The sequence below is a fragment of the Catharus ustulatus genome, chromosome 3, assembly GCF_009819885.2.
Source record: "Catharus ustulatus isolate bCatUst1 chromosome 3, bCatUst1.pri.v2, whole genome shotgun sequence".
Lineage (NCBI taxonomy): Eukaryota > Metazoa > Chordata > Aves > Passeriformes > Turdidae > Catharus > Catharus ustulatus.
The window spans coordinates 19711008-19738824 of record NC_046223.1 but is presented as its reverse complement, the minus strand read 5'-3'; the positions used below and the strand labels follow the sequence as shown (position 1 = coordinate 19738824).

Here is a 27817-nt window from a genome sequence, read left to right as displayed (position 1 = left end):
CTATTTCCTGGGTTTTTCCTCCCTTTTAAATCTAAAAACTATGCATCTTTCAATTTCAAATAAAGATTTTTCTTTTTCTAAAACTAGGATAAAATATACATTCCTTTTTCACTACTTTACTGATTTATTTATATTTTTATTTTATCTTTAGCTGCTTCCCATCAAACCTTTCAGACCCTTTTGCCTATAATAGATGGCTTTGTCACCTCCACCACTGGGTGCAGTGTGGCAGTTAGGTCCCACTGGATATGGTGTGTGAAGTTGTTCTAATAAATAGCTTCAAATCTGGTCTGGATCAGAGAAATAACCCTGAAGCAAAGAAACTCAATTACTCCTTTCTGGTTTCAGGAAGATCAAATCATAGAGCATTTGAAGACAACATCTCTTCTGCTTGGATCCCTGGCATTAAGAAAAAACACAACAGGAGAGCACAATGAGGCAGAGACAGAACTGTTACTCTGGAATAAGGCTTGGGAATAGTGATGCTTCTCCACAGAAAACCACTGATGCTCACATACAAGCAATGGACACAACAGGATCCCCATGAATGGACACCCATTACATGAACAGAACTACAAGCAAGCAGAGATGAGGAGATTCTGATTGTCTTTACATTTCCCTTGTGTGTTCTGTCACCTTCTTGAGGAACAAAATAAACTGAATTTCCACAGAAATTCAAATTCTGTCTTCAAAGCAACACAAAAATGCTGTTATAAAGGCAAGAGGGGTTTTTTTGCATGTGGATTTTTTTTTTTGCATGGGTGTTAGTCCAAAACGAGTATTGAGCCTGCCAAACTATTTATGAAAGGGCACCATATCTGTTGTATGTTTGAACTTCTTTCCCATGGAAAGCAGTTTCAGGGAAGAGGAAGGGTGCACACCAGGATTTCTCATGCTGCTCTGGAGTAGGGGTGCAAGCAATGCACCAGCTAAAACCTGGAAAGAGCCTTCACAGCAACTTCCCCAGCCTCTGTCATACATGATCATTGTTAATGGAAATACCACAGCAAGTTATTTCTTCTAGGTTTTTTATCTCATTCTAACTCATGCTTTGTATCCAGTGTTTAAAAGACAAGTGGATCATTCCTGTATAATGTGAAAAACAGTGATTTTTCTAAGGCTTCATTGGGTCAAAACTGGAAAACCACATGGCACTTCCTGAGGCACATCTCAGTCAAACAGGACTTGGAAAGGTTGACATTCAGAAGACAAGGCAGGCTTCAAACAAATATTGAGATCATTACATGTCTAAAATACCCAAGGACTGCCTCCAAAAGCTACCCAAAATCAGCAGGAAGTGTTTCCCTGATTTTGGTAGTGTTTTACTCCAAAAAAGCCCTTGTATTTGCACAAGACAAAGTAATCCACCAGCACTTGCCAACTAAAATGAATTATATTAAACTCAGACACCTCTAGGTTACTACAGTTTCTTTAAAAAACAAAACCAGCAATGCTGAACCTGTCCAACAATTAAAACCCACAGAATGTCCCATTTCACAGGAAGACTGAAGCTGTGCTGCAATTCCTTTCTCCCAGAGGTTAACAAGGAAAGGCAAGCATGCCAGTTTTGCTGATGTGTACCTCTGCTGAGATAATCCCAGGTGCACCAACCTTCCCTCAGGACACAGAGGCAGATGTGTGGAGGACAAAAGTGGGCAAGCCTGACAATCTGCTAGGTTGCAGAGGAAACACTGGCTGCTATTTATTTCATACTATTGCAGCCCAAAGCTGCTTTGGGCAACAAAGAATCACACCCTGTGAAACACCAGTGAAACTGAATGCAGAAGGAAACTGGCAAAGGAGTTTGGAAAAGGGAATACAGTAGTGTAAGAGAATTTCCAGGGATTTCCATGAATTTCCTTGGAGCAGCTGTCTGAAGAGTCATTCCTTTGGTTTTCCCCTGAATGCAAGATATGGCAGTAAAATCATGGAATGTGCTTGGGATTAGCTCACTGTGCTTAACAAGATGGGCACAAACTCACAGCAGCACAGGTGACATCTGTGGGCTGACACCAGCTTCACACAGGGTTAAACACTGACTTGTCCAGTGGGGCTGTTAGGGACAGTCAGGGAGCTAATCAGGAATAAATAAATTAGTTTTTAATAACAGCTTCGGTCCAGACTGAGCTAGACTATACCTCTTCTTACACTAACCACCCTATTTTCTAGCTTGATGCTTGGTCTGGGCCTGGAGAAGGAACTTTAAAGAGCATATATAAATGTGCATCTTTAGATGTCTGGCGCACTTTTAGAGATCAATCATGCTACAGATCTTTCTTAAAAACTTGCACGGTAAATATCACTCTTTTCAGCATTTGAAGTCTGTTAAAGGAATTTTTCTAACCTTTTGATGCAGTCCTTAGGTTCCACCTAGTGGCTTTCAACAGTCATGAACAGCACACCAAACAGGCATTTTATTGCTTAAATGCTTAATTCTCACATCTGTGTGGGTCTGGCTGCAGAAAGCATCATAGAGCCTTCTGTAGATGTGGTTTTACAGTTTTGACCCAATCAATCCTTAGAAAAATCATTGCTCTTCATATTGCACAGGAATGATTCACTTGTCTTTGAAACATTGGATACAAAACATGAGCTGGAATGAGATTTTAAAAATTGCAAGAAATAACTTGCTGTGGCATTTCCACTAAGTTACATTTATAACCGAGGCTGAGGAAGTTGCTGGGAAGGCTGCATGGACTCCCTTCCCAGCCAGCTGAGGAGCAGGCACCTCTAGACCATGACTCAGATGTTTGCCTTAGGGTGAGATGAATTCCATCCCAGAAGTGTCTCATTTCCTCATTTTCACAACAAAGAGAAGTCAAGGGGCTTGCTGATAGCATGGTACCACCACACCTCCTGAATCCCACCCAGGCTGTCTGGCTAAGAAACACTCTCTGACACAGACCTTGAAGCGCAGCCCACCTTGCAGGGAGCTCTCAGCAGGCAGCAAAAGCCATCTGGAAGCAGGGCAATCACAACAGCTACAGATTTGCACCTAAGTTTAAAAGCCCAATAGTGGCAGGTAGCCATGTTATCACAGAAAGCTTAGTTCAACACTGCTGTGCTCTCAGAATACATCTCAGCCTGCTGCTCAGCTGTGTTAGGCTGATGAAGGTAGGCTTGTCTTACAGCATGAAAAGTGTAAGACAGTTCTGCTCTTGCCTACTTGGAGGTTATAAAACAATCTATGCTTATACTTGAGTTCCCTGAGGCTTAGCAGAACACTCACTACAGACATTTTAGCCCTCTTTGGAAGAGCCATAGTCCCTCTAAAGAGTCACTATCTTCAAAGGAAAGGGGAAAAAAGCGTCCAAAGAAATGTGAAACTTCATGAATTTATCAGCTGCCACGTTAGAGGTCAAAAGCAGATATTTCAAAGTAATTTTAGTGCCTTACATAAACAACAAGACAGAGTTCACCAGAACTGATCTAGCTTGTCCACAGAGATCATATCCATTTAAAGAGAAGGTGAAATAAAACTAAAGGGAGAAGAAAAAAAATGGAAAGAGGAAGTTGACCTAGTTCATGATTTGTGGACTGTGGGATGGATGAAAGGTCTTTAGCTCCTTAATGCAGCTTTTTCTGTCTATTCTTATTTCAAGGAGCTTTACTTTTGGTCACACGCAGCTTGAGGCTTGCACCCAGCAAATCATATCTGCTTTTCTAGAAATGACTCTGGTGTACAGCAGAGCTGCTCAGATTTATTACTCCACAGCCACGTCTCTCTGCTTCCTCTGCACAGCTCACCTTCTCACCATCACCTAAGCTTTCACGGAGCATGTGACAGACTGGTTCTTTTATGTGAAGAAAAGGAGAAAATCCTTAAATGCCTTCCAACTTTCATAGTAAAAATCAAGAAACGAGGACTCCGCACTGCCTGTCTCGCTGTTGGGTTCATAGCCCAGTCAAACGAGACCTGGTTTATCTGCGAGAGTTAACCCAGGTTTTGTGCATCAGTGATTTCACAAAAGCTGAGCAGATTACAACACTGAGCAGTGACTGTCCCCCACTCCGCACAAAGCCGGGTGTTGTACAGCCTTACCTCCCAAAACCTTGGCTCAGTGGCTGCTCCTTCTCTCACAGCGTGGGGATGCCCGGGAGGAGCGGGAACCCGTCCTGGGAGCAATCCTGCCCTGTGCCCCCGAAACTCTCCTCTCCAAGGCCCTTCCATGACCATCAATCCGGGCAGGTGCCCCTCATCAGGACGGGGATCCCCCATCTCCCTCAGGCAGCGCCGGGGGGTGGCCCGGGAGCTGGATTCCCTTCCCTGCCGAGGGCAGCTTTCCGATCCCATGGAGGATCAGCTCAGCCCCGGGGTGCTGCAGGAGCGGTGCCCACAGGCACCAGGGGCTGTCCGGGGCGCTGAGGGGGGCACGGCCCGGGCGGGGGGCACGGCCCGAGCACTGAGGGCACGGCCCGGGCGGGGGGCACGGCTCGAGAAAAGGGACACGGCCCGGGAAGGGGGGCACGGCCCGAGCACTGAGGACAGGGCCCGGGCATGGGACGCGGGCCCCGCGGCAGCGCCGGAGCGGCCGCCCCGCGCAGGGACAGGAGCCCGCGGCAGGGCCACAACTGATAGGTGGCTCCATAGCTCAGTGGTTAGAGCACTGGTCTTGTAAACCAGGGGTCGCGAGTTCGATCCTCGCTGGGGCCTGCCGAGCTTTTCCTGTTGGATTTTATTATTGTTTCTCCCGTGCCCAAGCCGGGGGTTCCGGGAAGAGCGGGCGCGGGGTCGCTGCCTTTTGCATCCCGGCCCGGCGCCTGCAGAGGGCGGCGGTGCGAGACGAGCGCAGCGCCGGAGCTGCAGACGCGTCATGGGCTGGGCTGCCCCCGGGGCAGGGGCGGTCCCGGCTCCGCTTCCCAAATCAATCCTTTCCCTGCATCTGAACCTCGGGGCTGTTACGGCGCCGCTTCCACCGCGTGGGATCTGGACTCGCAGAATGTCTCCAGCCCGTGGCTCAGCTCCAACGCGGGGTTTTTGCGGGGTTGCTTGGTTCTGGTGCTGTGATTGTGTTGGTATCTCAGATTTGCTGGACATTTCCAGCCCTTAGTGGACCCTATGGAAGCTGCAGGTGATCCGTACCTTGAAAAATTATTCATGGAATAACTTGGGCTGGAAGGGACTTTAGAGATCATCACGTTCCAACACCATACCAGGTTGCTCAGAGCCCCATCCACCCTGGCTTTGAACACCTCCAAGGATGGGACAGAACATCCACAACTTCTCTGGGCAACCTGTGCCAGTGCCTCACTGCCCTCACAGTGAAGAATTTCTTCCTAATATTTAATCTAAACCTCCCCTCTGCCCTTCCCCTTGTCCTCTCATTAGCTTTCCTTGTAAAAAGTCCATCTCCAGCTTTCTTGGGGACCTCCTTCAGGGACTAGCAGGCTGCTATAAGATTTCCTCTTTTCCAGGCTGAACAACCCAAATTTTCTCATAGGAGATGTGCTTCAGGCCTCTGATCATCTTAGTGGTCCTCCTTCAAAGAATAAAATCTAATTTCATTGTCTGAAAGACAACTACTCTGGAAACACACTTTTTCCTGCATTTCAGCTAAAGGACAATTAAAAAAACAAAGGAAAAAATAAGAAAGGTGGGGTAATTGACATGTCTGTTCCATATTCTTCAATGGAAGATTAAAGTTCTGAAATTTAAAGGCACTTGGATTTATTAGACAGTCTTACACAGCCAGATCTTACCAGAGAATGTCCAGTACAGGCTCTCATAACCACCTATGTCAGAAAAGGACATCACAGCAGGATTTGGAAGCTGGTGCTGTTGCAGTTTAATATGTTTAATAGAACATATGTAGAGACTGCTGACTCTGCCATTAATAAGGGCACACCTGGGAGCACTCCATAACAAGTTTCCCAAAATCTCTTCTATTTGGTCATTATTCAACACTTTTGTTTCACCATTTTATAGACTACTTGCTTTTTCTGGGACATCACTGAAGCAGCTTCAAAAGCTGCCTCTTCCTCCTCTTTTCTAATTTTCCCTTAGCTGATGTGGCTTTCTTTGGAAGAACCTCCTTGGTTGTGGCTAGGTGGGAGCACTTCTTTTTTGGTACAGGTGGTGCTAGTGCAGTTTTGGAGTTGTGTCAAATCTTCTTTTCCTTTTGAGGAAAAGATTATTCTTCTTTTTTCCCTCAGCTTTGACTCTGTCTCTCTTTACCAGATGGAGCTGATTTTGCAGTTGATGCTTTTATTTTGGTGGATGAGGTCTTTTGCTTTCTTAGGAAAAACTATTGGGGTGGCTGCAGTGAGGGTAGAAGATGTTTTTGGAGGCATGGTTGCTGAAGCTTCATTTAGCAGCTCAAGGACAGTCTCTGAGGAAAGTAATTAACATGGTTCAGCAAAAGGCTAATTCAGAGATATGACTAGTAGAAACACTTATTAGAGCTATAATCAAGAAAAACAGCTGAAATTATGACAGAAGAAATACACACTATAAAACTCTCTTCTTCCATCAAAAGACCCGTATTTTTCTTGGAAACAAAATTATTGATTTTAGAAATGATGAATGTATTTAAGGAGAACTTTCAGATAGAATGTGATGAAACCTTGCACGTTTCTCTAGCAGACTTAACAATATTAATTGTTCATAATACAGTAACATCTGGAAATCCCAGACAATATCAACTTGCTAAACACGATTTTCTACTCAAGATGTAACTCCTGCCCCAGCTGCATGTGACTTTTAGACAGAACACATCTTGGAAAAAGCAAGATTGACTCCACCCAGATGTACAGAAAAGGGATTATTGGATTCAAGGAACTTGTCTCAGAGCCAGGGGACAGGCCCTCAGAATTTCCCAGACCTCATCCAATGCCTGAATCAAAGTCATCAGTTCCCTTGTAATGCCCATTTACACTATTACTTAGCAAAACAAGGAAAAAAAAATCAGGGACTGGGGTTAAGCAAAGACACAGCATCAAGTAGACAGCAGAAGCACACATTAAATGTGATGAGCAAACTTCAGGATTGCTCCTGCTCAGTGCTTCAGTAGTTAAGACTGCTGAAGGTTTCAGTCACATGCCTGAAAGTTTATGTGTATGTTTTGCTCCTCATTAAAATCAAAACCTGAGAATTTACTTGCATGTGGAACAAAGGGTATCCACTTGCTCTGTTTTCACTGGAATAGGCTTGTATTGACACTTCCCTCCTTGGAAAACAAAGCCAGATGCAGACATCTGAGAGATTGTTACGGAAGTTTGTTTATTCCATAGGCACACAGCAATTCCCTGTTCTCATTTGCCTCTGGTGAAAGAGGTATGAAAGCACTTTAAGCACCTGGAGTGCAGCACAGGTGGAATTCACGAGGCTGACACAGGGCTGGCAAGCCATAAAATCCCTGTTCCAACAGCAGCTGGTGAATGTGACCTTCACAGGGATGTTCTTTGGATACAACAGTGCTGCAGCAAGAGGGGTGAGAAAGGAAATGAACAGGCACAGAGGGAGGGAGCCACAACTGCAAAGACACGTGTCTGTTCCTCTCCTGCTGTTCCCTGACAACTTCCCACAGTGCAAAAGCACCAAAACAAAAACCAACCGAACACATTTTCCCTGAGATAAAGTGACAGGAAGAGAGGTACAAAGAAGCACAATACACCTGTGTTCTCTGTTACCCACCAAGGGAACTGCAGTAGGACAAATAAGAACAGGTTCTTCCAATTTGGCGTGCTTGACAGCACCAAGCAAAACAAAGCATGACCTAAGGCATCACATTTTCTTGTGATTAGCATTCTCCTTCAGACAGTGGCAAGAGCCAAGTGCTTCCTCTATACCATTTCAATTTTTTTATAAAGGTTACTAAAGCAGGGTTGCAGGCATTGCTTGTGGGGATGTCTGGAGGGTTGTGGAGTTTTTTTCCTCTATCTCTCTCCTCTGTGATTTTAAAATTACATTCTAGCTCATTTTCGCTCTGCTCAGGACAGAAGGAATTTGGTGCCACCGTGCTGTCTCCAAGAGTACTGCTGGAGAGGCAAGTGGGGACCAGCAGCAGTGGTGCCATCAGCTTACCTGGCAGGTTCCTCGGGAAGTCTGAGTTGCCATCAGGCACATGACAGTGGCCCTGGCAATGTTTTGGAAGCAGGAGTTAGTGTGGCTTGCTGTCCGTGCCAGTGCACCTCCTGCCGTGTGAGCAGGACCCAGGGAATGCTGGATTCACTGCCTGGGACTGTGCCCAGCAGAGAAGCCAGCTATCCCCAGGAAAAATCCTATAAACAGCAGGAAAATGCAAAGCAGAAAGGTCCGTGAAGAGACAGAGCCACCCCAGGAGGTGTTAGGACTGTGCTGCAGAGCCTGCTCAGGCTCCGAGGAGCTCTGCACAGCCTGGGCACACCTGCAAAGAACAAACAGACCAGGGCAGAGCTGACACAGCCCCATCCGGGCTGGGGCAAACAAGGAAAATGCAGGAAAACATTCCTGAGAGCCGAGGGAGTAAGTCCCTGGTCCTGCTCCAGAAGTGATGGACACAAAGCTTCAAAAGCACAGGGTCTTCATGGCACATTAAGGAGTGGCATAGAGGCAACAAAGATTTGTTTTGATAAACAGACTCTGCTCAAGTTCTTGATGTTTATGCAAGCTCACAAATATAATTGTTTTTGGGCTTTTTGGTCAGCCACAGTTAATCACTACCTGACAGATGATAAGCTAATAAAGGCAGAAATTGAGAAGTAAAAGATTAAAGTTCTGTTCTGATCAACTTGGTACACAGCTAAAGTTAACTACCTAGCTTTGGATTTAACTTCTCAAGAAAACATAACTTGTTTTCTTAATTTTGCTAGTGTCCAAGGTCTCTGCAACAGCACAACCACATTTGTGCTGTATCTACTTTACAGAGTGATTTGAAACTCATTTAACGTTTTTTAGTAAAATTCCTAGAAAGCTAGGGAGGCAAAAAAATTACATAAGTCTGCTTACTGTTGTAAAATAGACTTTAGCAGGGATAACTGCTTAATGGGAAAAACCTTTTGGTTGGAAAAACTCAGGTTCAGGCTCCAGTTATTATTTGAGCACAGCATGAACCAGCAAGTTTCATCTTTGTGAAGAAAACTGTGGAGTGCCATTTATTTTTTATTTACATTAAAATCCATCATAGACATTTAATGTAGTAACTCTAAAGGATATGGACTGTCATTTTTAAAACACTGCTGTAATTCAGATATGCAACCAAGGAAACTTTCTTTTAATCCTTAACTCTCCCAGATCTTCAAGGAGCTTGAACTCTATTTCCTGTTTCTCTGTGCACAGATATGATGAGTGAGAAACAATTTCACTCAAACTGAGTAAAGTTGCACTAGAGGTACAGTGTGTAAACAAAACCCAAGGACTGGATACAGATGGCAGTAGTACTTGGCATCCTTTTACTGTGATAGCTGGAGAGTGTATGGTGATTACAGAAGAATTTGGCCTGGAAATCCATCTTTAATTACAAACCTTGCAGCATCAATGAGCTTGTAGTGTGATCCATGTGGTGCATAGGCACTGGGATAACAAATAGACATAAAATATAGTTCCCCTAAATGAAAGTAAAAAAAGAAAACTGGTCTTAGATTCATGTGCTCAAGCTGGATCCCAGTTCTTGATTTCCCTCTTTCTTAGCTTTTCAGTAATGCATGTGGTCAGAAAAGGAAACCCCTTCAGTTATCCCCTTAGCCATGCCTTATGTCCAAGAAATTGCTTTGTGCTCACCCTGCCCTGTGCAGATGAGCTCCCAGAAACACCAAATGCCCTCCTGGCTGCAGCAGAGCTCCACACAGAACCAGCAGCTTTCATTCATTACCTCACCTCTCTGGCTCGCCAAAAGGTTGCTTTTCTCTGTATAAATACATATTTTTTAAAATGTATTTACCAAACAAGCAGCCAGAAACTACAAATAGAGAGGAAGACCACACAAGAAATATATTTTCGATTTCAGGGTCATACCAAAAAGGAAAAAATTCAGCAAGAGCTACATTGGCTAATCTGTGGGAGACAGAAGCTTCTCATTTCTGTCTGGTAGCTGTGAAAAGAGAAATGTTCCTTGTGCCTTCTTCAGCACCCACTGGAACAATATCCAGAGAGAAGGGAAATTATCTTGCAAGTGACAAAGCTGTTGTTGTCTTTTGAACTACATAACACCATGTTGGTTTCTAAAAGGCTGCCAGGAAAAGCCATTTAACATTCATCCATTTCACATGTTAGAGCAGTTAAAAACTGTACACATTTCACACCAAACCCTGCATCTCCATGCAGCTCTGAAAGCATATGTTAGGCAGATAATCTAGGATCTTTTCATGGCAAGCAAATCTCCTTTCTGCTGAATGGTGAAGTACTAAAGTACACCTGTGCTCTCCAAAACCTTGCAACTGCTTTTTGTATTATACAGCTCTGTCAGGAGGCTGTAGAAAAGTGAACAGAATTCATTGGTATTTCCACCTTGGTGGGAGATGTGGTCCTTGTGACCTTAGCAGTGTCCCATGTGCTGAGGCCTTTACACTAAAATTTGAAATGAGTGGCTTTAGTGATCCCCAAATAAAGTCCTGGTCTATGGTCCACAGTGTGAGGTGATATTGTTGTGAATAAGGCTGAGGAATTTATACTGAGGAAGCAGGAGAAATTCAGAGAAGCCCTAAGAACTCAAGTGAGGATGAGATGGTACAATGAAAAACTGAACTGCATTTATATGGTCTTTTGATTAGTGAAAGAGCACAAAGAAACAACAACAAAAGGAATGTTTCACATGACATTCTGTCTCCTGAGCTCTCCATTAACCTGATCTGCAACAGCCTCACAGGGCAGGAGACCTCCTTGAGCCACAGAGCAGCCCCACCTGCCATGCTGAGCCAGCCACAAACCTCTCTGCACTGCCTGCTCTCCAGGCACACCTCAGGAGCCACAGAATTTCCCATATTTTCCCTACAGTAGAGAACAGACTGTACAGTTTCCATTGAAGATGTGGCCAGCACAATACCAACCTGCTTCATCCTCAGCAAACGAGATGATGAATTTGCTGCAGGAACTGATCATTCCAGGGGAAGCACAAGGTGTTGTGCTGCCAATGCAGATATCCTGCTTCTTCCACTTATTTGTCTTCTCATCCTCCTGTAAAGCTATAAGTCGACTAGATGAAAAATAAAACCCTATGTTTCATGTCTCCATCATCAAGATTTGTTCCTGTCAAAATCATGCATTACTGAAACAAAAAAAGCAGTCCGTGAAGACTGTGACTGTTGGCTGGATTTTGGAGAACCAGACCTGAACAAAAGCAAACTTATCCTAAGGATTCTGAAATGGAGGAAGTTTAGATTCCAACAAAAATGTTGTTGTAACAGTCAAACACAGAACTTAGTCCATATCCAAGTTTCTCATTTACTCCAGCCCAAAAGGCTTTGGGATGCTCCAATATACTTATTTGCCCAGACAAGGCAAATGTGAGTACAGAATGGGAGCAGCAAAGAAAACAATCAGTCTCACCCACTCATGAAATCACCAAAAATATAAAGGCCATTCAAGCTGGGTGATTCACATCCCCTGCAGACAAAGCCTCCAGTAGCTGACTTGCCCACACTGCGGCCATATGCAAACATTGGCAGAATATCATCTGTCAAACACACAGAAACACAAAGTGAGAAAATTTACTTTCAGAGAGCATCAAAAAGCAGTTGCTCAATGACACTGACAGGTACAAAAGTTACTAGAAGGGCCAACACAGTTAAACAAAGTGCTTAGCAAAATTTCAGTGGTAATTCAGCAGCTTATTCCAGGACAGAGCAGACCCAGGGCTTTAAGGACCTCTCTGTGTAGTTGCTTGTCAAGGCTTAGTCATGATGAGTTTCCTTAACACACAAAACTAAGATTCTCTGCATCAAGAAGCACTGCTGAGGGCATCAGCCTGCAGCAAGTGTTATCTTAGTTGTTTGTGACTGTACCAATCATTTTAGCAGGGATCATCTTCAGCAATTCCTGTATTTTTAGAGAAGGGAAAAGATCAAAATTGCAAGTGAGCTCAACTACTACATTAATAATAGTTTTCCTGCCTCATTAAACAAGTTCACTAAACAGAATTAATTTTAAAATCTGGGAAGTTATACAAGGTTTTTCCAAACTTCACAAGCAAGTTGTTCTCTTTGCTCACAGCAACACCAGGGGCTTTTCGATATACTAAGAACAGGTATGACTTATAAGGAACAAAGCCCTTGCAGCTTTTGGATGGTGTAGGAGGTTTCTCACTTTTCATTGCTGCCACTTGGTTACCAGAAAGCACAGAATGACCTGGTTTCTGTTGCTTCCACGGCACATCTGTAAGGAACCCCTCCCTCTTCCCAAATCGAAAATCTCCAGCCTTGCAAAGGGGAGCCAAGTCCTCCAGGCCTCTCTTTACAGTCTGACCCCAGTCCCAGCTGGCAGAACCACACCATTCTTCCCATGTTTAAGGCCTTCCCAGAATGAGGAAGGGCACCACCAGGCTCTGAATGCCATCCCCAAAAGTCAAAGCTTCAGCTGAGCGTCTTTTTGTTCTCAGCCCTCTTCTGAAGTGATTACTTCATTAACACCTTTGAAAATATTTTTAGTTTCACTCAAATAAGTGTGAACAGAATCCAGCTCCTGGACCAGCAAAAAAGAGAAAACCAACTTCCTTTGAAACAAGGCATATTCTCAGTGCCTCTGAGCTTCCTCAGCTCTGTTCTACTAACAGGCTGCAGCAGAAACGTCTCCTCCAGTTCACCCTCCTACAAGTGGAGCATCCCTGGGCAGCTGCCATGCTTTTCCAGCCATGGGGCCTCTCACACTGTTTTTCCCTGGCAAAACAACACCTGCAGCACATGGACCCAGTAAGGCACACAAGAGGGAGGCCATTCCTCAGGGTCCACATAAACTCCCAGGATTAGGTGGCCTTGCAGTCACTGGTGGTTGTCTGCACTTAAGCATGCAGGAAAATTAATATCACCTTACAAAAACAAGTTGCTAAGATCAGATTGATACTTCTGTTTTGTCACTTTCTCTTAAGTGTGCATTCAGCAATCAAACCAGGCCTCAGATTAAAACTGCTTTTAAAAAACTGCTGCTCTCTGTGCACTAGCTCCCATCCAATGGCTTTCAGTCAGTTTGAACAAGGCTTAATTGGCCTTTTTTATATTTTAAGCCTCTCCTGTAGCAGTTTTCTGAATAGGGAAGCATTCCTGTCAGCCACCAGCCAAACAGCTGCTCTAGCACACATAGCAAAGTTTGCATCCAGAGAAATTTTCTAGCTTGAAACTTGCACTCCACCTGTTTAAGAAAATTGCAGTTTTCAGAGTTTCATACTCAATTTTTAAGCTAAATTCTAGAATAACTCAGCTGAGGGTCAGACTCTAAACCTCTAAGTGCTTAAAATAAGTGGGGGTAGCTAAAATAGACCCAGATCTTGCCAGGTGCAGACTGAGCTCTACCAGCAGAGCCAAATTGCTTTACATGCCTCTTCTAACCTGTTAGTTTTTGAGATAAAGGTATCTGGTTTAGAGTGACAGCAGGAAATCCATGATCCAGAACACATCCCTGATTAATCTCCTGACCATCAAGAAGCACAGAGCTGCACTGCCAAGGTAAGGTGAACTCCATGGCCTCCTCCTTGGGCTCTGCAGGGCCAGTGAAATTCTGTAGTCACCAAACCCAGCTTCCCCTGGGTAACGCTCAGCAACCCCCTCATTACTACACCAGCAAGGTTGTCTGGCTTTTGCTGGGTTTTGGCACCGGAGAACACCTGACTGCTTTGTTACCACACATGGCTACTGCTCTGATCTCCCCCCAAAATGTGAAATAATGCTGTCTTTGCTAAATTAGAGCAGCCACGCTTCAGGTTTATCAATAAGCACCTACACCGTTTTCTTAAAATTTGTTTTGTTCCAAACCATGATTATACTGTGGAGGTGGCAGAATGGAATTCCATACCTTCCATGTGAGTTCAGCAGCAATTTGGTCCAGCAAAATGACTTCACTAAAGCAAAACCATTTGGTAGATCTTTGCTCTTTTCACTAATTCAGTAGACAAAGAATATCTGCCAGAGAATCCAATCTCATTTCCATGGTTCTTACCAACTTGACCAGTGAAAGCAACACATATCACAGTCACAACTCCTCCTTAAAGATTCAACAGCAATCTTATTCTAAAAAACAGGAAAAGAGTAATAGCTTAAAACTTTGAAAATCTGTAAAAAAAAAAAAAAAAGGTGGTTTGGGTATTTTTTCCCTACAAAATACACTTAGAACAATGCAAAATTACATTACATTATACCCTGCAGAATGAGGAATCAAAGAAACAATAGTAATTTTATAGTGTTTTTTCTACCTGAATCATGTAAAAAACCCTTACAGCATCAACACCAGTTTTTCTGCTAGAATCTATAGCACATCTTTTGCTGTTTTACCAACTGTAAAATGACAGCGCTCAGCTGCTACTTTTTTCATCCCTGGTTCTGAAAAGGTGTATCCCCTACCCCAAGGAGATACCAGAATCCTGCCAGCATCCAAAAAGAGTGGAAACATTTTGGTACACAGATAACATTTCATAGCTCAGGAAATATTAACTACAACAGTTTTGTATGGTTTTAGAAAGACCAAATGTGTCTTTTGGCTGCTTTGTGTTTTGGCATGCACTGAGTGCATGGGTGACTAACAGTTGCTAAAAAGGCAGGTGGGTCCTGCCCTCTGATTCCAGGGATGCAGAAGAGCTCAGGCAGAAAAGTGCCTTTGGTCTTTCCTCCCTGCACACCTTCCATGAGCCAGGTGGGCAGTGGGGAGATAGCACTGATGAAAACACTGTGACTGCAAGCTCAGGACCTTGGAGCAGCTATGTGAAACCACTGCCTGTGAAATTTTGTTCCACTTTGACAAGCATGGCATTTGGAGCATCCTCAGCAGGAACAGAACCAAAAATATCCTCTCTACAGTCCAGAGATCCAAATACTCTGCCTGTAATTCCCTTATCATTTGATTCTGTAGAATTTGTAATCCAACACCTTGCAACCGCAAGCAGAGGGTAAACACTGATCTGTAATTCTCTTCTTCATTAAGGGAAAATCATCATCCTCACTGGGTGATGTTTCCATAAACCCTTACTGTTAGCAAATGTCACTATATATTCCCAGATTCCAGTGATGCACCTTACACAAAGCACCTTGCAAAATGCCTGTTTGAGGATTAAGTGCCATTCCCCTGCCAGCCCACTCTTCCCATGCTCCCACACCTCCCATCACAGCAGCACAGCTGTCAGAACCACAACTGACCCCCAAACCAACCCAAAGTGTAGGATACAGATATTATTTTTCCTCCCTACCTGACACAGGATATATTTGATGTACATTCCACACAGTTTATACCCCTGGGGATCCATGTAATCCATGATGTCCCAGTATTTTGCTGCTGTTGTCTCTCTCCTGGTCACAGCAGCCAAAGTTTTCATAGGCAGAGCAGAATTCCAAAGGCAAAGGGGGCTGGAAGGGTGGCCCATAATCCAAACACTGAGGATGTCCCAGCAGAGTGCCTGTCAGGCACAACAAGGAGAGGCAACCACACACATGTGGGCAAGGAAAAGGAACTCCGGAGCTGCTGCTGCTCTTTGCAGCCTGTGGCCAAGCATTCACTTCCTTCAGCAGAGGTTTCTTGAGGTCAGATGTATAGAAATCCTGGACTTTTTTGTAGCATGGTTCATTCATCTTCTCTGTTTTATTCATCGCCAGTCCCAGAGCTCAACATTCCCTGAGGTTTGCTTACATTTCCTCTTCCTTTCTCTCTGAAGTTTGCCACTTGGCAGAGAGACACCCTCCAGGCTGCCTCTTCGGTATTCCATATGTCACTGGGCTGAACCCTCCCCTCTGGACATTTCTCCTGCCCCTAGAGGCACTCACAAATCTAATCTCCACATTTTAGGTTAAATTGGCTGAGAAATCCTTCACCCAAAAATATGAATAATAAAAACATGAGCTGTGATACCTATACACAGAAATTGATAATCTTTACAAGACACAAGTGAACAATTTTCAGTTCCTAACTACCATTTTTCTCAGCTTTTGAAAATCACCAAACTTGGGTGTGATTTCATAAAAGACTGAACAGGGGTCATAAAATACAATCAAGTTAAGGCAGCAATTAACCATAGGAACAAAGTGACTTCAGAGACAGTGCTGTTACCCACAAATCCAAGTATACATTCAGGGTTAAAATGAGAAGAAATTCAGGAGTGAAGGAGGAAAAATTCATTTTAAGGCACCAGCATGTCAAGGTGACTGTGATATTCTGCAGTAATCCTGTACTTAAGCCAATTGCTTTCTGTGGGTTTGATCCCACTTGACATTAAACTGATTTAAAATGCATTATACTTTTGTACACTTTCCCCTTTGGTGAAAAATGCTTGAGCAAGCCCTTCCTATCAGCTAGGGATGCAGGTGTTTGTACACATTGTACTCAGCCTGTGCTGGAGGATGACTTTTCCCTAATCAGGACAAGATAACTTTGATCACAGTCACATGGAAAGGGAGCTATTTCTTTCATGCATGATAAAAAAAAATCCTCACAGAAGCTTTGCCCACAGGATGGGAATAAAACTCATAGGAAAACCAAATCTAGAGCACAGAATTCAAAGCCAAAGAAGTTGAAGAGAAAAAATGTTTTCTTGCATTTCTTCACTCTAAGATTTGCTTTCCCACAGTTTTCTAAAGTCTTGCACCTCTTCTATTTCCCACACATTCCAATCTACTACAACTTACCACATTCAAAGTACAACACACAGGCTTGAAAACACAGTATGCACAGAGTGATTTGCTCAGAAATTTCACTCTGGATTGGTGATCTGCTGGTTTGTCTCAGATGCAAGTACTGTGGTATCAGGAAACAGCAAGTTTCTGGCAGGACATGGAAGAGCAATGCTTGGGACAGTTACACAAAAGCTGTGACTATGCTCTTGTACTTGCTGACTGCAGCATGATAATTCTAGCACCTGGAGAGGACATGATCCCCCACAGCAATCCTGCTTCCAGAAGTGACAGGAGAAAGCTGGAAGCACCACAATGGATTAGCAGATTTTTCAGGCATCAAGCTCTTCTTTATCCTCTCACTCTCCTTACCTCCACCCCAACTTCTGGTGTTTTGTTTCACATTTCTTCCTCAACAGTCTCAGCTGCTTCAAGGCACACACATCTGCCACAATAAGCTGAGGGGACAAAAGGAAACTACATGGGAGCTCTCACCAAGCACCAGGGCTCCCAGCATTCATCTTTTATACTTGGGTTAATGATAAAAGCTCCTATGCATACCCACAAAGGAACACAGGCACACAATGGAAGGGGGAAGCCCAAGTAACACCCTGTGGGATGCTTCCAAGGTCATCACAGGAGAGTCACCAGCTCATCAAAGCCCATCTGGTTTATGATAACACATCAACATCTGCTTTCCAAACACAGCAACACTGCATATTTCAACTTATGGGCAAGACTGAAAAAAAAAAAAAAAAGTATCTTCCAGCAGGTAGAGAATTTCTCAGTATTTCTGTGCCTCTGCTCTTTCAAGATGGATTTAGAATCAACACTCTTCGCATTTCAGACAAATATGAGAGTAACATTACAGAAATTCTTCAACATTATCACAGCTGATAATTATCAGTTGATTTATAGCCATTTTATTATAAAATAAATACAAAGCAAAGTGGTTTTATATAGATATATTAAAAAAAAGTCTAGTACTGAGTCAATAGAGTCTGCCTAGAAGTTTTGGAATAGCCAACACAGAAGTCAGTTTTCCAGAGAGGAAAAAGTACACCAAGAACCTTAAGGACACCACCTCATCAAGGCTGAACAGAGGAATCTGGAGGACCAGATATTCTCAGGTAGACAAGATTGTGCCTGTTCACAAACTTCTTCAGCATCCGAAACCTTTTCAGCTGAGCTTTGCAGCCTTGGTGTGATACATATTTAAAGTATTTGCAATCTAAGGAAAGGAAAAAAAAAACCAACATTAAGGTGTACCATGATACAAGCAAATACAAAATGCTTTCATTGTTTCAATAATATGCAAACAGCTAAAATTTTTTTCAGTAATTAAAGGTATTAAAATCCAAGACATGCTCATTACAGACATAACTGCATCATTAATAATCTATCCTCACTTAGTCCAGCAAACATTCTACACATATTTAAATGCCTGTTACCTTGCAAAATACTTTTTTTCTCTTGCATTTTTACTCTGCAAATTAGATCAGAAGGTAAAATTTCAAGAGTGTAAAGCAGCATTAATATCATACATCAATTTTTTGGCTGGCATCCAGCAAGCAAACTGCCTGCAGGCCTCACAATATAGGAGGGTGTTGTGCATTTTTGGAGTTATGATTTGAAAGTCAAACAAGACAAACAGTATTGTGGCTGCTCAACAAGGCCAGATAAAACTCAATTCTAAACCATGACAAGGTCCGTTGCCTCATTGTTAAATATCAAACCAATTTAAATACCTTTCATGTTCAGCTCCAAACACAAGAATCTTTTTTAGAAGAAAGAAACTGTATTTCTTCCAGTCAGCAGATCAGCTGCATCACATCATTAGAGCTAGAATTAGACATTATTTCTGTTCTATGTATTGAAAAGAAAAAAAAAAAAATTCATACCCTTTCCCAGTAGGATTCCAGCCACCAGAGCTTTTTCATATGAAAGGTTTTTATTTTCCTGCCAATTCCTTTTTGCCAAGTAACGGCTAAAATGGAAGGCTGGCCACCAGTCCTTCCTGGAGTTCCACTCTTGCTTGATCCAGTCAAGGTGCTTCTCAGAGCTGGAAAAAGGTTAAACAAGTTACAGAAAAGATTAAATTGTGATGGAAAGATTATTAGGAGACAGTGAATGCTCTAATCAGCCTGCTACAAATCTCCTTAACTGCCAATAGGCACACTGACTTTATACTAAGACACTAATACAAACATTTTTATATAAAACCAGTAATTTTTTTAAATCCCTGGCAACATCTGTGAGGCTGGAAGTGAACTCTAACAGTCTTATTAAGCCTTGGCAGTAACACAGATTATGGTGTGAAATGAAGCAAGCCTTTCACTTGTGTGCCAGTTTGTCAATAGTAATATGGAAGGTTCTCCAGGTTTGTCAACAAATGAGTAGTATGAAGGGGTTGCTTTGTCCTTAGGAAAGGTTTGTGCTACTCCAGGCATACTCAAAGACTAACTTATCCCAAACAGTTACTACTGTTAGGCGATAACATCCCTAAACCCAGCATTTCAGCAGCACAAGCTCCTTCCAGCCCCTCAAGGGAACCTATAAGAAACACAAAGAGGGAGCTTTTGCAAGAGCAGGTAGGGACAGGATGAGGAGGGATGGCTTCAAACTGGCAAAGAACAGGTTTCAATCAGATATTAGCAAGAAATTCTTCACTCTGATGGTGAGGCCCTGGGTCTGTTTTGCCCAATTTGGTGAGTGGTCTCTCCCTGTCCTTCCCTCAACCCATGAACACTTGGTTATACTTCCTCTCCCCATTCAGTTGCAGAGGGGAGGGACAGAGCAGCTTTGGTGGTGCCTGGCATCCAGCCATGGGCTGGCCCACTGCACTGCTCTAGTGGGAGGTGTCCCTGCCCATTGCAGGGGGGCTGGAACACGATGATCTTTAAGATCCCTTCCTACCCAAGCTATTCTTGGATTCTATAAAGCTGTCTGCAACAGGGAAGTGACAGTCCCATACAGTGACCAAGATGCCCAGTATATTTCAAGATACTCTGAAGTTGTGTATGAAAAGCAAAAATAAATGCAAAGTTAAGAGCAGAGGGTCACTGTGTAGACTGCCAAAAGGTGGAGACTTGACACATTTGTTGGAACACACTGCATCAAAGCTACTTACATTACAATTTGTTTCATCTGTCTTGCCAAACAGCTCCATGCTTTTGCATTTTCTTTCCAGCCAGCATAATCCAAGGCTGTAAAAATAACTTCTAGGCCCAGTCGACGTTTTTTTCTTTTCTCTGGAAAAAGATGAGGCTGAATAATGAATTACACAGATCAGGATAAACTCATCAGTAAGGCACAAATGAGACACAGTCCTCCATTCTGCCACCACAAATGCTGTTACTTTAAACATAAGTTATGTTTATTGGTATAAATTTCTTTAAAAACTCAAGATTGTTCTCATTAGTTATGAAAGGTTGGCAAATATGTCACACATGAACTGAAAAAGGGAGCTTTCAGAAAAAAGGTCTATTTTGCCCCCTCCCAAAGAAGAATTGTGGAATGGTTTGGGTTGGAGAAGACCTTAAAAATCATCAAGTTCCAAGCCCCTGCCATGGGCAGGGACACCTTCCACTACACCAGGCTGCTCAGAGCCCCATCCAACCTGGCTTTGAACACTTCCAGGGATGGGGCATCCACAGCTTTTCTGAGCAACCTGTGCCAGTGCCTCATCACCCTGACAATCAAGAATTTCCTCCCAAAAATCTCTTCTAAACCTCCCTCTGTCAGTTTAAAGCCATTAACTCATCATATCAGAAGAGAGAACAATCTTCATTCACGTACATTTCACCAATCTGTTGACCTGCTGGGACACACTAAGCTACAAGAAGACAGCATGGAATACAATTGATCACCATGGCAAAAAAACAGTCTTCAAACTGGAAGACTTTTCAACCAGCTTGAAGAGAATGCTCCCTTCAAGAGAATGAAAATGTTGTTTCATCAGTAACAATGAACTACAGAATAGATCTATTCCAAGAAAAAAAGAAAGAAAAAAAAAAACAGATCCCAAAATTTTCTGAAATTAGCATAAATGAACAAAGGTAAAGACTTACTTGATTTTTGAAGCATGGTATTAAAATCTATCATTAGTTCATGAGAAGGAACAATATCATGCAAGATCTGAAAAATAAAGACAAAACCTAGAGAGGTTATTTTAATGTTAAAGCTTTTGAAGACTTCTACCTGACCAAGAAAAGCACAGGCTTCGGGGTTTTGCTTCATTTTCTGAACTAAAAGCAGCCAATCTAGTACTTTGGTGCCTTGATATAAAGAATGGATCTCTAGGTCCATTTTGCACTGCTGTGTGACACCATGGATGAAATACCTTGATGGCTGCTGACAAACACTGCATGTGGCAAGTACAACATTCTGATGGAGCAGCCCAAATCCATAACCAGTGTCCCCTTTTTTGAATGCAATATCATTTTCTCCCTAGGACAGTTCTAGGTGTCCTGTCCATTGCTCTGTGCATTGGATCCATTTCTATACTTATCAAACCACTTTTGTGATTTATCTGTTTTGTGACTCATATCTAAAGCCACTACTAAAATGCACTGAGGAGAATTTCACACAAATCTGCTACAGTTTCTAAGTCTAAAACAGTCTTATAAACCTCTTTTTAAACAACACTTGCACTAAAAAAGCACATTAGTGCCATCAAGTGGCAAAACATGGTTTGCAAGCAGTACCAAGGGCAAGGAAAGCAGTAATTTAAAACCTTACAAAACCTTAACCCAACAAGGTCTTGTCTGCCAACAACCAGCAGACATTAACTCTTAGCTTTAATGCACAGTTCATTGAAAACGAGCAAAGAAACTAATTGCTAAAAAAGATCAATATGTGAAAGAGCAGGCATTTAATGATTTGTACAATACTCTAAAGATCAAACCCTAAGAGAAATCAATGCATGCTATGCACAAGACTGCTGATACAGACTTCAGGAACCATGTAAACATGTTCTCTGAGCTTGCTTACTGACTTTAAGTGATATGATGTACCAGTTAAAGGCAAAACAAGAACTGGAATTCAAGAACAGTAAAGGATTCTGCTCTCTCCCACTAACTTCCCTCTAACCCTCTAATTCCCACAAAGAATACAATAAGACAAATAATATAACAGAGCTCAAGCAAGCTGTCACACCCCCACAAGGCTGACACAGACTGTATCTCCTAAGGGACACCTACCTTCAGTGCAGATATGAGGGATTTCTTGGATTCACCCTGCCTCTTGAGGAACTGATAGAGGTAGACATGAGCATTGGGGTTCGCAGGGAACTTGGAGTTGTAGGCATACTCATTTAACACTTGGTGGGCCTCGTTGTGGTCTCCATAGAACTCCAACAACTGGAAGTTAAGCCTGTTATTAGTTTGTCAGATGCAAGCAATCAAACTCTTACAACTAATTTTGGACTGCCACAGAGCCATCCAATAGCACAGTCAGTATCTAAGAGTGCAGTATATTAGATAATGCATATTAAATACTTAGATACCTGCCTGTCTTAATTTTACTGGCTGCTCTCAGCACAGAGACAAGAATTCACACACAGAAGCTGCTCTGGGAGAAAATGCCTAAACACCTACTTAATTGTAAAAGGATTGCCATCAACTGCTCACTGGAAAGAGATGCATCTGCAGCATTTCATGTATCCAGAGAAAACTGCCCTTCCAAAAATCAGAGAAAGTGTTCTCAGGAATGTAAATAAAGCAGCTATTCTCCAATTTCTGCAGCACCACAAAAACAAAACATGTAAGCTGTTTGTTTTTCTTTTTCTTGATAATGCACAAAGTTATTTTTGTATTCTGCTCAGGCTCTGCAGTTCTACCAGGAGTACACTGTGCTCTATATCAAAACCAGTGACAAGTACATACAAAGGTGTTACTTTTGAAATACTTTGTTTTCACTCACACACACAGAAAATAATCTGCATATGGGCAACTTAATAGAAATTAGAAAGGGAAACACAAAAGGAAGCCATCTGTAAAACATGCCCTTACATCCACATAGCACTTCACAAAGACATCCCAGACTCCAGGTATTTTAATAATCTCCTTCAAGTTCACTGCTGCCTTCCGAAAGTAACCGTGCATTTCCTGCTCAACAGCCAAGTCTGAAAATCCATCCTCACCTACCAAAACACAAAGCAAGGTCACAAAGTTATTAACTATGCCAAGCACAGGGATCCTGAAGTGCTGCACCTAAGGGATGATCACATTTTGCTAAGCAAGGACTCCAGTCAGAGAGCTTTTAGGAAAAGATTCCTCAGTATTGAAACAAGAAATTTCCACTGTTCCTCATTCAAATTTATAATCCATTTCAACTTATGGAGCACAATGTAGTGATTCCAAGAGAAGAGGCTACCAGTACAAGGTCCATAATCCAAATTCAACATCTGGTTTTCAGAGAAAAAGAGATCTAGTGTAAGTGAAAAAGCACTGCCAGTAGGTATACATAGAACCAGATGTGACACATGTAACAACTTCCACATCTTTAAGGAAACTGAAATTCAAACACAAGTGTTGAGGGCTTTGCCATCACTCAACATTCCAGCAGCAATCACCTATTAAGCAGCACACCTATTAAGCCACTGCTTTAAGGGAATGCATTGCTTTGATCATTATTTTAGGTGATGCTGGCTGGACACGGGGAGAAAGTTTCAGAAAAGCATGTCAGGGCACCTCAGAAAGTGCTATTTTGGCACCACCACCACTGCTGATACAGAATTCTGTACCAGCCACAGCATTACACACTGAAGTTTAGTAAAGGAAAAGGTGTCATTGCAAACCATGGCATCTGCATGAGCAAGCTGAAGCTACAGCTCAATCCAAAAAACACTTACCATTCTCTAACAAGATGTTCTTCTGCTTAGACCAGTTATGGTAGTCCAAAAGTCCTCTGTAAGCCTGAATCAGCTTCATTTCCTTATCCTGAATGGCTGTTTGCTCTCCAAACCTCCAGCTTTCTGCCAGGGACAGGTTCTGGTAGGCTTCATCTATTTGCCCATTACAGAGGAGATGAAAGACATGCTCCAAGCAGACCTGCAACCCAAACAGTCCAAACCACAGCATTTAACCCTCAAATGTAGAGATTCTCAGCAATACAGCAAAGAGAAGACTTAGTGACATGCATAAAAAATACTACCAACACAAGTAATGAAGAATTTAAATTATTTGTGTTGTCTCAAAAACCTGCTTGTCTTTAACAAGTGCTGTACCTATTTCATAAGATCTAAAAATGACCTGAGAAAACCCAGCTGGGATATATTTTTCAGAGCACTTGAAAGAGGGATGTCCTACCACCCTACCACATTGATTTGACATCGTAAGACAAAAGCCTAAACCTTCAGTTAGCTCCAGAAAACTCTCCTATGCAACTTCTTTTGAGGACCTTTAACAGAATAAAAGACACAAGCACCATCCCAAATAAGAAACAGCCAAGGAAACCAAAACAATATTGGTTTGAATGAGTCACTACAGGGAAAAAAAAACATAAAGAATCCCCTACAGCTGTGTGACACAGGTGTGCACAACACACAGTTTGTAATCAGATTAGCTACTCAAAAAGTGAGAGGGTAATGAGGCAAAATTTAAGTACAAATGTTTAGTCAGAAGCACAGTGGTCAAATTAAAGACTTGAAATAAAACTGGGCAGGTAATTACCTGTATTTGCATGTCATTGGGACATGCATGAAAATGAATTTGATTGTTTCAAATTCAAATTAAAAGCTTAATTAAAGGGTTTTTAAGCACTTCTAAGGACTGAGAGCATGCATCTGTGATCAAACATACAGACCAAATGAGACAAGGTTAGGTAAAAAATGACCTTCAAATATGATACAACTGGTAATTCAAACGTTGGGTTTCAGGATTTTTTACACTAATGTCAGTAGTACATTTCAAAAGGGATTAAGAAATTAATATTCAAGTAAGTGTTCAGGTCAATGTGAAAAATCATCAGGGCTGCTTTAAGTACACTTACCTTCAAGTACCTTTTTACTCCTAAAGTTTTCATCTGTTCCATGAAACAGCTGAACTCTTTCATGCTGCTTTGGGAATGATGCCACAAAATTTCAGTTCCTATTCTCCAAATCATCTATTAATGCAGAGAAAGAAAATAAAAACCAACCTGAGTACAAAAATGGCAACAAACACCATATATATAGTCTTATTAAATTTATAGTTACTGTAAGACATGAAAAATGTACATGTGAACTGCAAATTAAAAATACTACAGAGCATTATCTACTGCTATAGAACCTACCTACTCATTCAGTAGGACTTCTAGAGTCATTCAGTGGGTGGTTCAGAATTGCTCATGATAACTGCAGCACTCCAAAAGAACTTATGAAAACTGCATGCCAGAGGGTTCCTCCTCCCTTCAGCAAAAATTTACCTTCTTCTTTGACATGGCCCCGCTAAGACACCAGGCATACACCATTCTTTGAACTTAATAGCAAAGATTATTTCCAATTTGATGTAGCTCCCCAACTGCATGCACCTGTTTCCAAGATCTGCAAGCTAGCATATTCAAGTATTCCATGTATTTAAAAGTTCTGATCCTTCTGCTTCCACCTGCTTCCATCTCAACACCTGCAAGGAGTTTTGCAGCTACTGGAAGAGCTGGTAACAACCTAAGTAAGCTACCAACTTGCAAACAGATTCTGACTGATGGCATGCCAGAACCAAACACATTTATTGTTTTTCCATTTTAGAAGACTACTTTGACTTTTCATAGATACACTGCTGATGAACTTATACCAAGCCAAGTTTTCCTTCTGTTGTGTCAAGGATCTATTTGTTAAAAAAAGAATCATGCCTGTGATTAGCTAATTAACACAAATGTTGGTCCTGAAGTATATGGATGCTGCTTTGCAAGTACTTTTTCAACTGCAAAAGAACCCATATAAGGAACAGGGGCTTACCTCTGATGGACCAATGTGTTCTCTGGAATAGTCCTTCTCCAGTGCCTCAACATAACAGGTCAGGAACTCTGCAGCCCTTTTCCACTGCTTTTGGAGCAAGGCATCCTGAATGTACCTTAAACACACTTCCTTGCTCTTCGTGAAGTTTAACTTGTGTTCGTTGGAAGATACTAAACAAAAAAAACCAAAACAAACAAAAAAATCAACTGAGCCCACAGCTGTCACAGTCCTTATTCAGATAGCCACAGGCTCTCCATTTCAGCATCTTTCTTATATGGACACTACAGAGAGTCATCTTAAGCTCTGTGGTTTTGAAGATAAACTCACATGTTAGTCCACAGGGAAGCAAGACTATAGGAAAAGCTGTAAATGTGCTATGAAACGGCATTTTCCACAAGCAGCACATAGCTGTGCTTGAAATTTCCATTCATTTGCAACAGTGAATAGCCAATTATATCACACTACTGCCCTACTAGAACCAGGGAGCCATGGTGCTTTGATAACTTCACAGTACATTTTGTCATGTTTTGGGGATGACTCTCTTCACTTATAAGTTTGGGATCCCACGGTGCTGCAGATTTGCATGCACACAAATGAACAGACTATTCCAGTACCAAAGGCTAAGCAATTCCCACAATGATAAACGTAAAGAATTATTCTCGTTTGAGTACAAGGCTGCAAAGAGGCCACTTGGCCCTTTTACATCAACAGTAGTTCAATTTATATTAAAACCAGCACGAAACTAAAACTTCATTCCCATGAAGTCTGTTTAAAGCTCACAGCTGTATGACCCTACCACAATGCTCATCCATTAAAAGCCACCTGCAAGGCACATGAAGAGCTTACCAAGACACCTCCTACCTGGATGTTGCAGGCAAAAAAATAACTCAAACAATGGCTAAGTCAGGTAGTCACGGAACCATTAGGGTTGGAAGGGACCTCTGGAGATCATCCAGTTCAACCCCCTGCCAAGGTCACCTGGAGCAGGTGACACAGGAACGTGTTCAGGTGGGATTTGAAAATCTCCAGAGACAGAGAGAGACTCCACGACCTCCTGGGCAGCTGTGCCAGTGCTCTGCCACCCTCAGCGTAAAGATCTCCCTCATGCTGAGGTGAAACTTCTTGAGCTTTAGTCTATGGCCACTGCACCATGTCCTGTTGCTGGGCACCACTGAAAAGTCTGGCATCATCCCCTCTGAAGTATTTGCACGCATTAATGAAATCCCCTTTCAGTCTCCCCAGACTAAAGAGGCGCAGTTCCCTCAGTCTCTCCTCGTAGGAGATGCTCCAGACTCCGAATCATCCTGGACTCTCTCCAGGAGCTCTATGTTTCCGCTGTCTTGAGGAGCCCAGAATGGGATACAGCGCTCGGGATGTGCCTCGCCAGGGCTGAGCAGAGGAGCAGGATCACCTCTCCTGACCTGCGGGCAAGGCTCTTCCCAGTGATTCCATGGGCCCTCCAGCCCGCCAGAGCACACCGCCGGCTCATAAAATAACTTCTGTTATTTCGACCCTCTTTCCCGGCGCTAGCAGACGATTTGGCGGACAGAAGCTGGAACTCTGTGCCTCCATTCCCACGGCGGCACGAAGGAGTTCACAAAGAGAACACACGAACGCTCCGCCCTTACCCGGCAGCTGCGGCAGGAAGGGCAGGCACAGGGGCGGCTGCAGGGCCGCCTGAGCGCTGGGGCTCCTCCTCCTCCTCCTCTTCCTCCTCTTCCCCACCACCGCCGGCACCTCCTCGTCCTCCTCCTCCAATAAGCTGTCCATGGCGCCGCGGGGGCTCAGCCGGGCCGGGCCGGGCCGGGCCGCCCCTCAGGCCTCAGAAGCCAGGGCCGGGAGATCCCGGCAGGCGCCGCGTCCCGGGGCGGGAGCGGGCCCTGCGCGTGCGCGGCCGCCATGAGGGCAGCGGGCCCGGTGCCGCCGCAGCTTTTCCCTGTTTGTTTCCCTCTGCCTGTGGGACGGGAAATGAGGATGCGGGCCAAGGGTGAAGCACGAGGGGTGGGCGGCTGTGTGCAGCGGTGTGGCAGAGAGGTGTTTATCTCTAGATATACCACAATCAGAGCACGACTAGAACCGTGGCTAATGCGCTGTTGGCTCTTAAGAGTAAATAAGCGAGTTCCTCCTGTCATTCTTTCCATTAGCTATATCGCTGCTTTCCTGTTCCTT

The 27817-nt window shown here is 43.1% G+C and overlaps 2 protein-coding genes and 1 non-coding gene across 5 annotated transcripts; 1 reads left to right on the top strand and 2 right to left on the bottom strand.

Moving 5' to 3' along the window:
- Nucleotides 1–4581: 4581 nt before the first annotated feature.
- Nucleotides 4582–4654, top strand: TRNAT-UGU. Its single transcript has one exon. It is a non-coding gene; the product is annotated as a tRNA-Thr (tRNA).
- A 1199-nt stretch (nucleotides 4655–5853) lies between these two features.
- HHIPL2 (HHIP like 2) lies at nucleotides 5854–17547 on the bottom strand. The gene is given in 10 exon segments (XM_042779078.1): nucleotides 5854–6228; nucleotides 6230–6329; nucleotides 7097–7128; nucleotides 7130–7194; nucleotides 8024–8075; nucleotides 9404–9524; nucleotides 10963–11108; nucleotides 11462–11607; nucleotides 15300–15387; nucleotides 15389–17547. Coding segments are annotated over 10 exon segments (1338 nt in total). The 5' UTR covers nucleotides 15697–17547; the 3' UTR covers nucleotides 5854–5948.
- Nucleotides 17548–17620: 73 nt separating this feature from the next.
- TAF1A (TATA-box binding protein associated factor, RNA polymerase I subunit A) lies at nucleotides 17621–27468 on the bottom strand. Of its 3 annotated transcripts, none has more exons than XM_033056336.1 (10): nucleotides 27277–27468; nucleotides 25649–25818; nucleotides 24706–24819; nucleotides 23567–23765; nucleotides 22725–22855; nucleotides 21915–22073; nucleotides 20784–20850; nucleotides 19844–19964; nucleotides 18615–18775; nucleotides 17621–17944 (listed from the first exon to the last, which is right to left on the bottom strand). In XM_033056336.1, the coding sequence occupies exons 1-10, from the start codon at nucleotides 27416–27418 to the stop codon at nucleotides 17802–17804; spliced, it is 1407 nt and encodes a 468-aa protein (XP_032912227.1). In that variant the 5' UTR covers nucleotides 27419–27468; the 3' UTR covers nucleotides 17621–17801. The 3 variants fall into 3 exon arrangements, with proteins under 3 accessions (XP_032912227.1, XP_032912228.1, XP_032912229.1); XM_033056337.1 differs by lacking the exon at nucleotides 27277–27468 and adding an exon at nucleotides 27070–27268; XM_033056338.2 differs by lacking the exon at nucleotides 27277–27468 and adding an exon at nucleotides 27033–27088.
- Between the last annotated feature and the right edge of the window lie 349 nt (nucleotides 27469–27817).

What these genes read in the sequence shown, in the direction of transcription:
- TAF1A (XM_033056336.1), bottom strand. Translation starts at nt 27,418, where the DNA reads ATGGACAGCTTATTGGAGGAGGAGGACGAGGAGGTGCCGGCGGTGGTG. An exon ending in TTGTGAAGTGCTATGTGGAT is followed by an intron (nt 22,074 to 22,724) that starts GTAAGGGCATGT and finishes CTTAACTTCCAG; the next exon opens with TTGTTGGAGTTCTATGGAGA. An exon ending in TGGAATCCTACTGGGAAAGG is followed by an intron (nt 17,945 to 18,614) that starts GTATGAATTTTT and finishes TCCTTTCCTTAG; the next exon opens with ATTGCAAATACTTTAAATAT.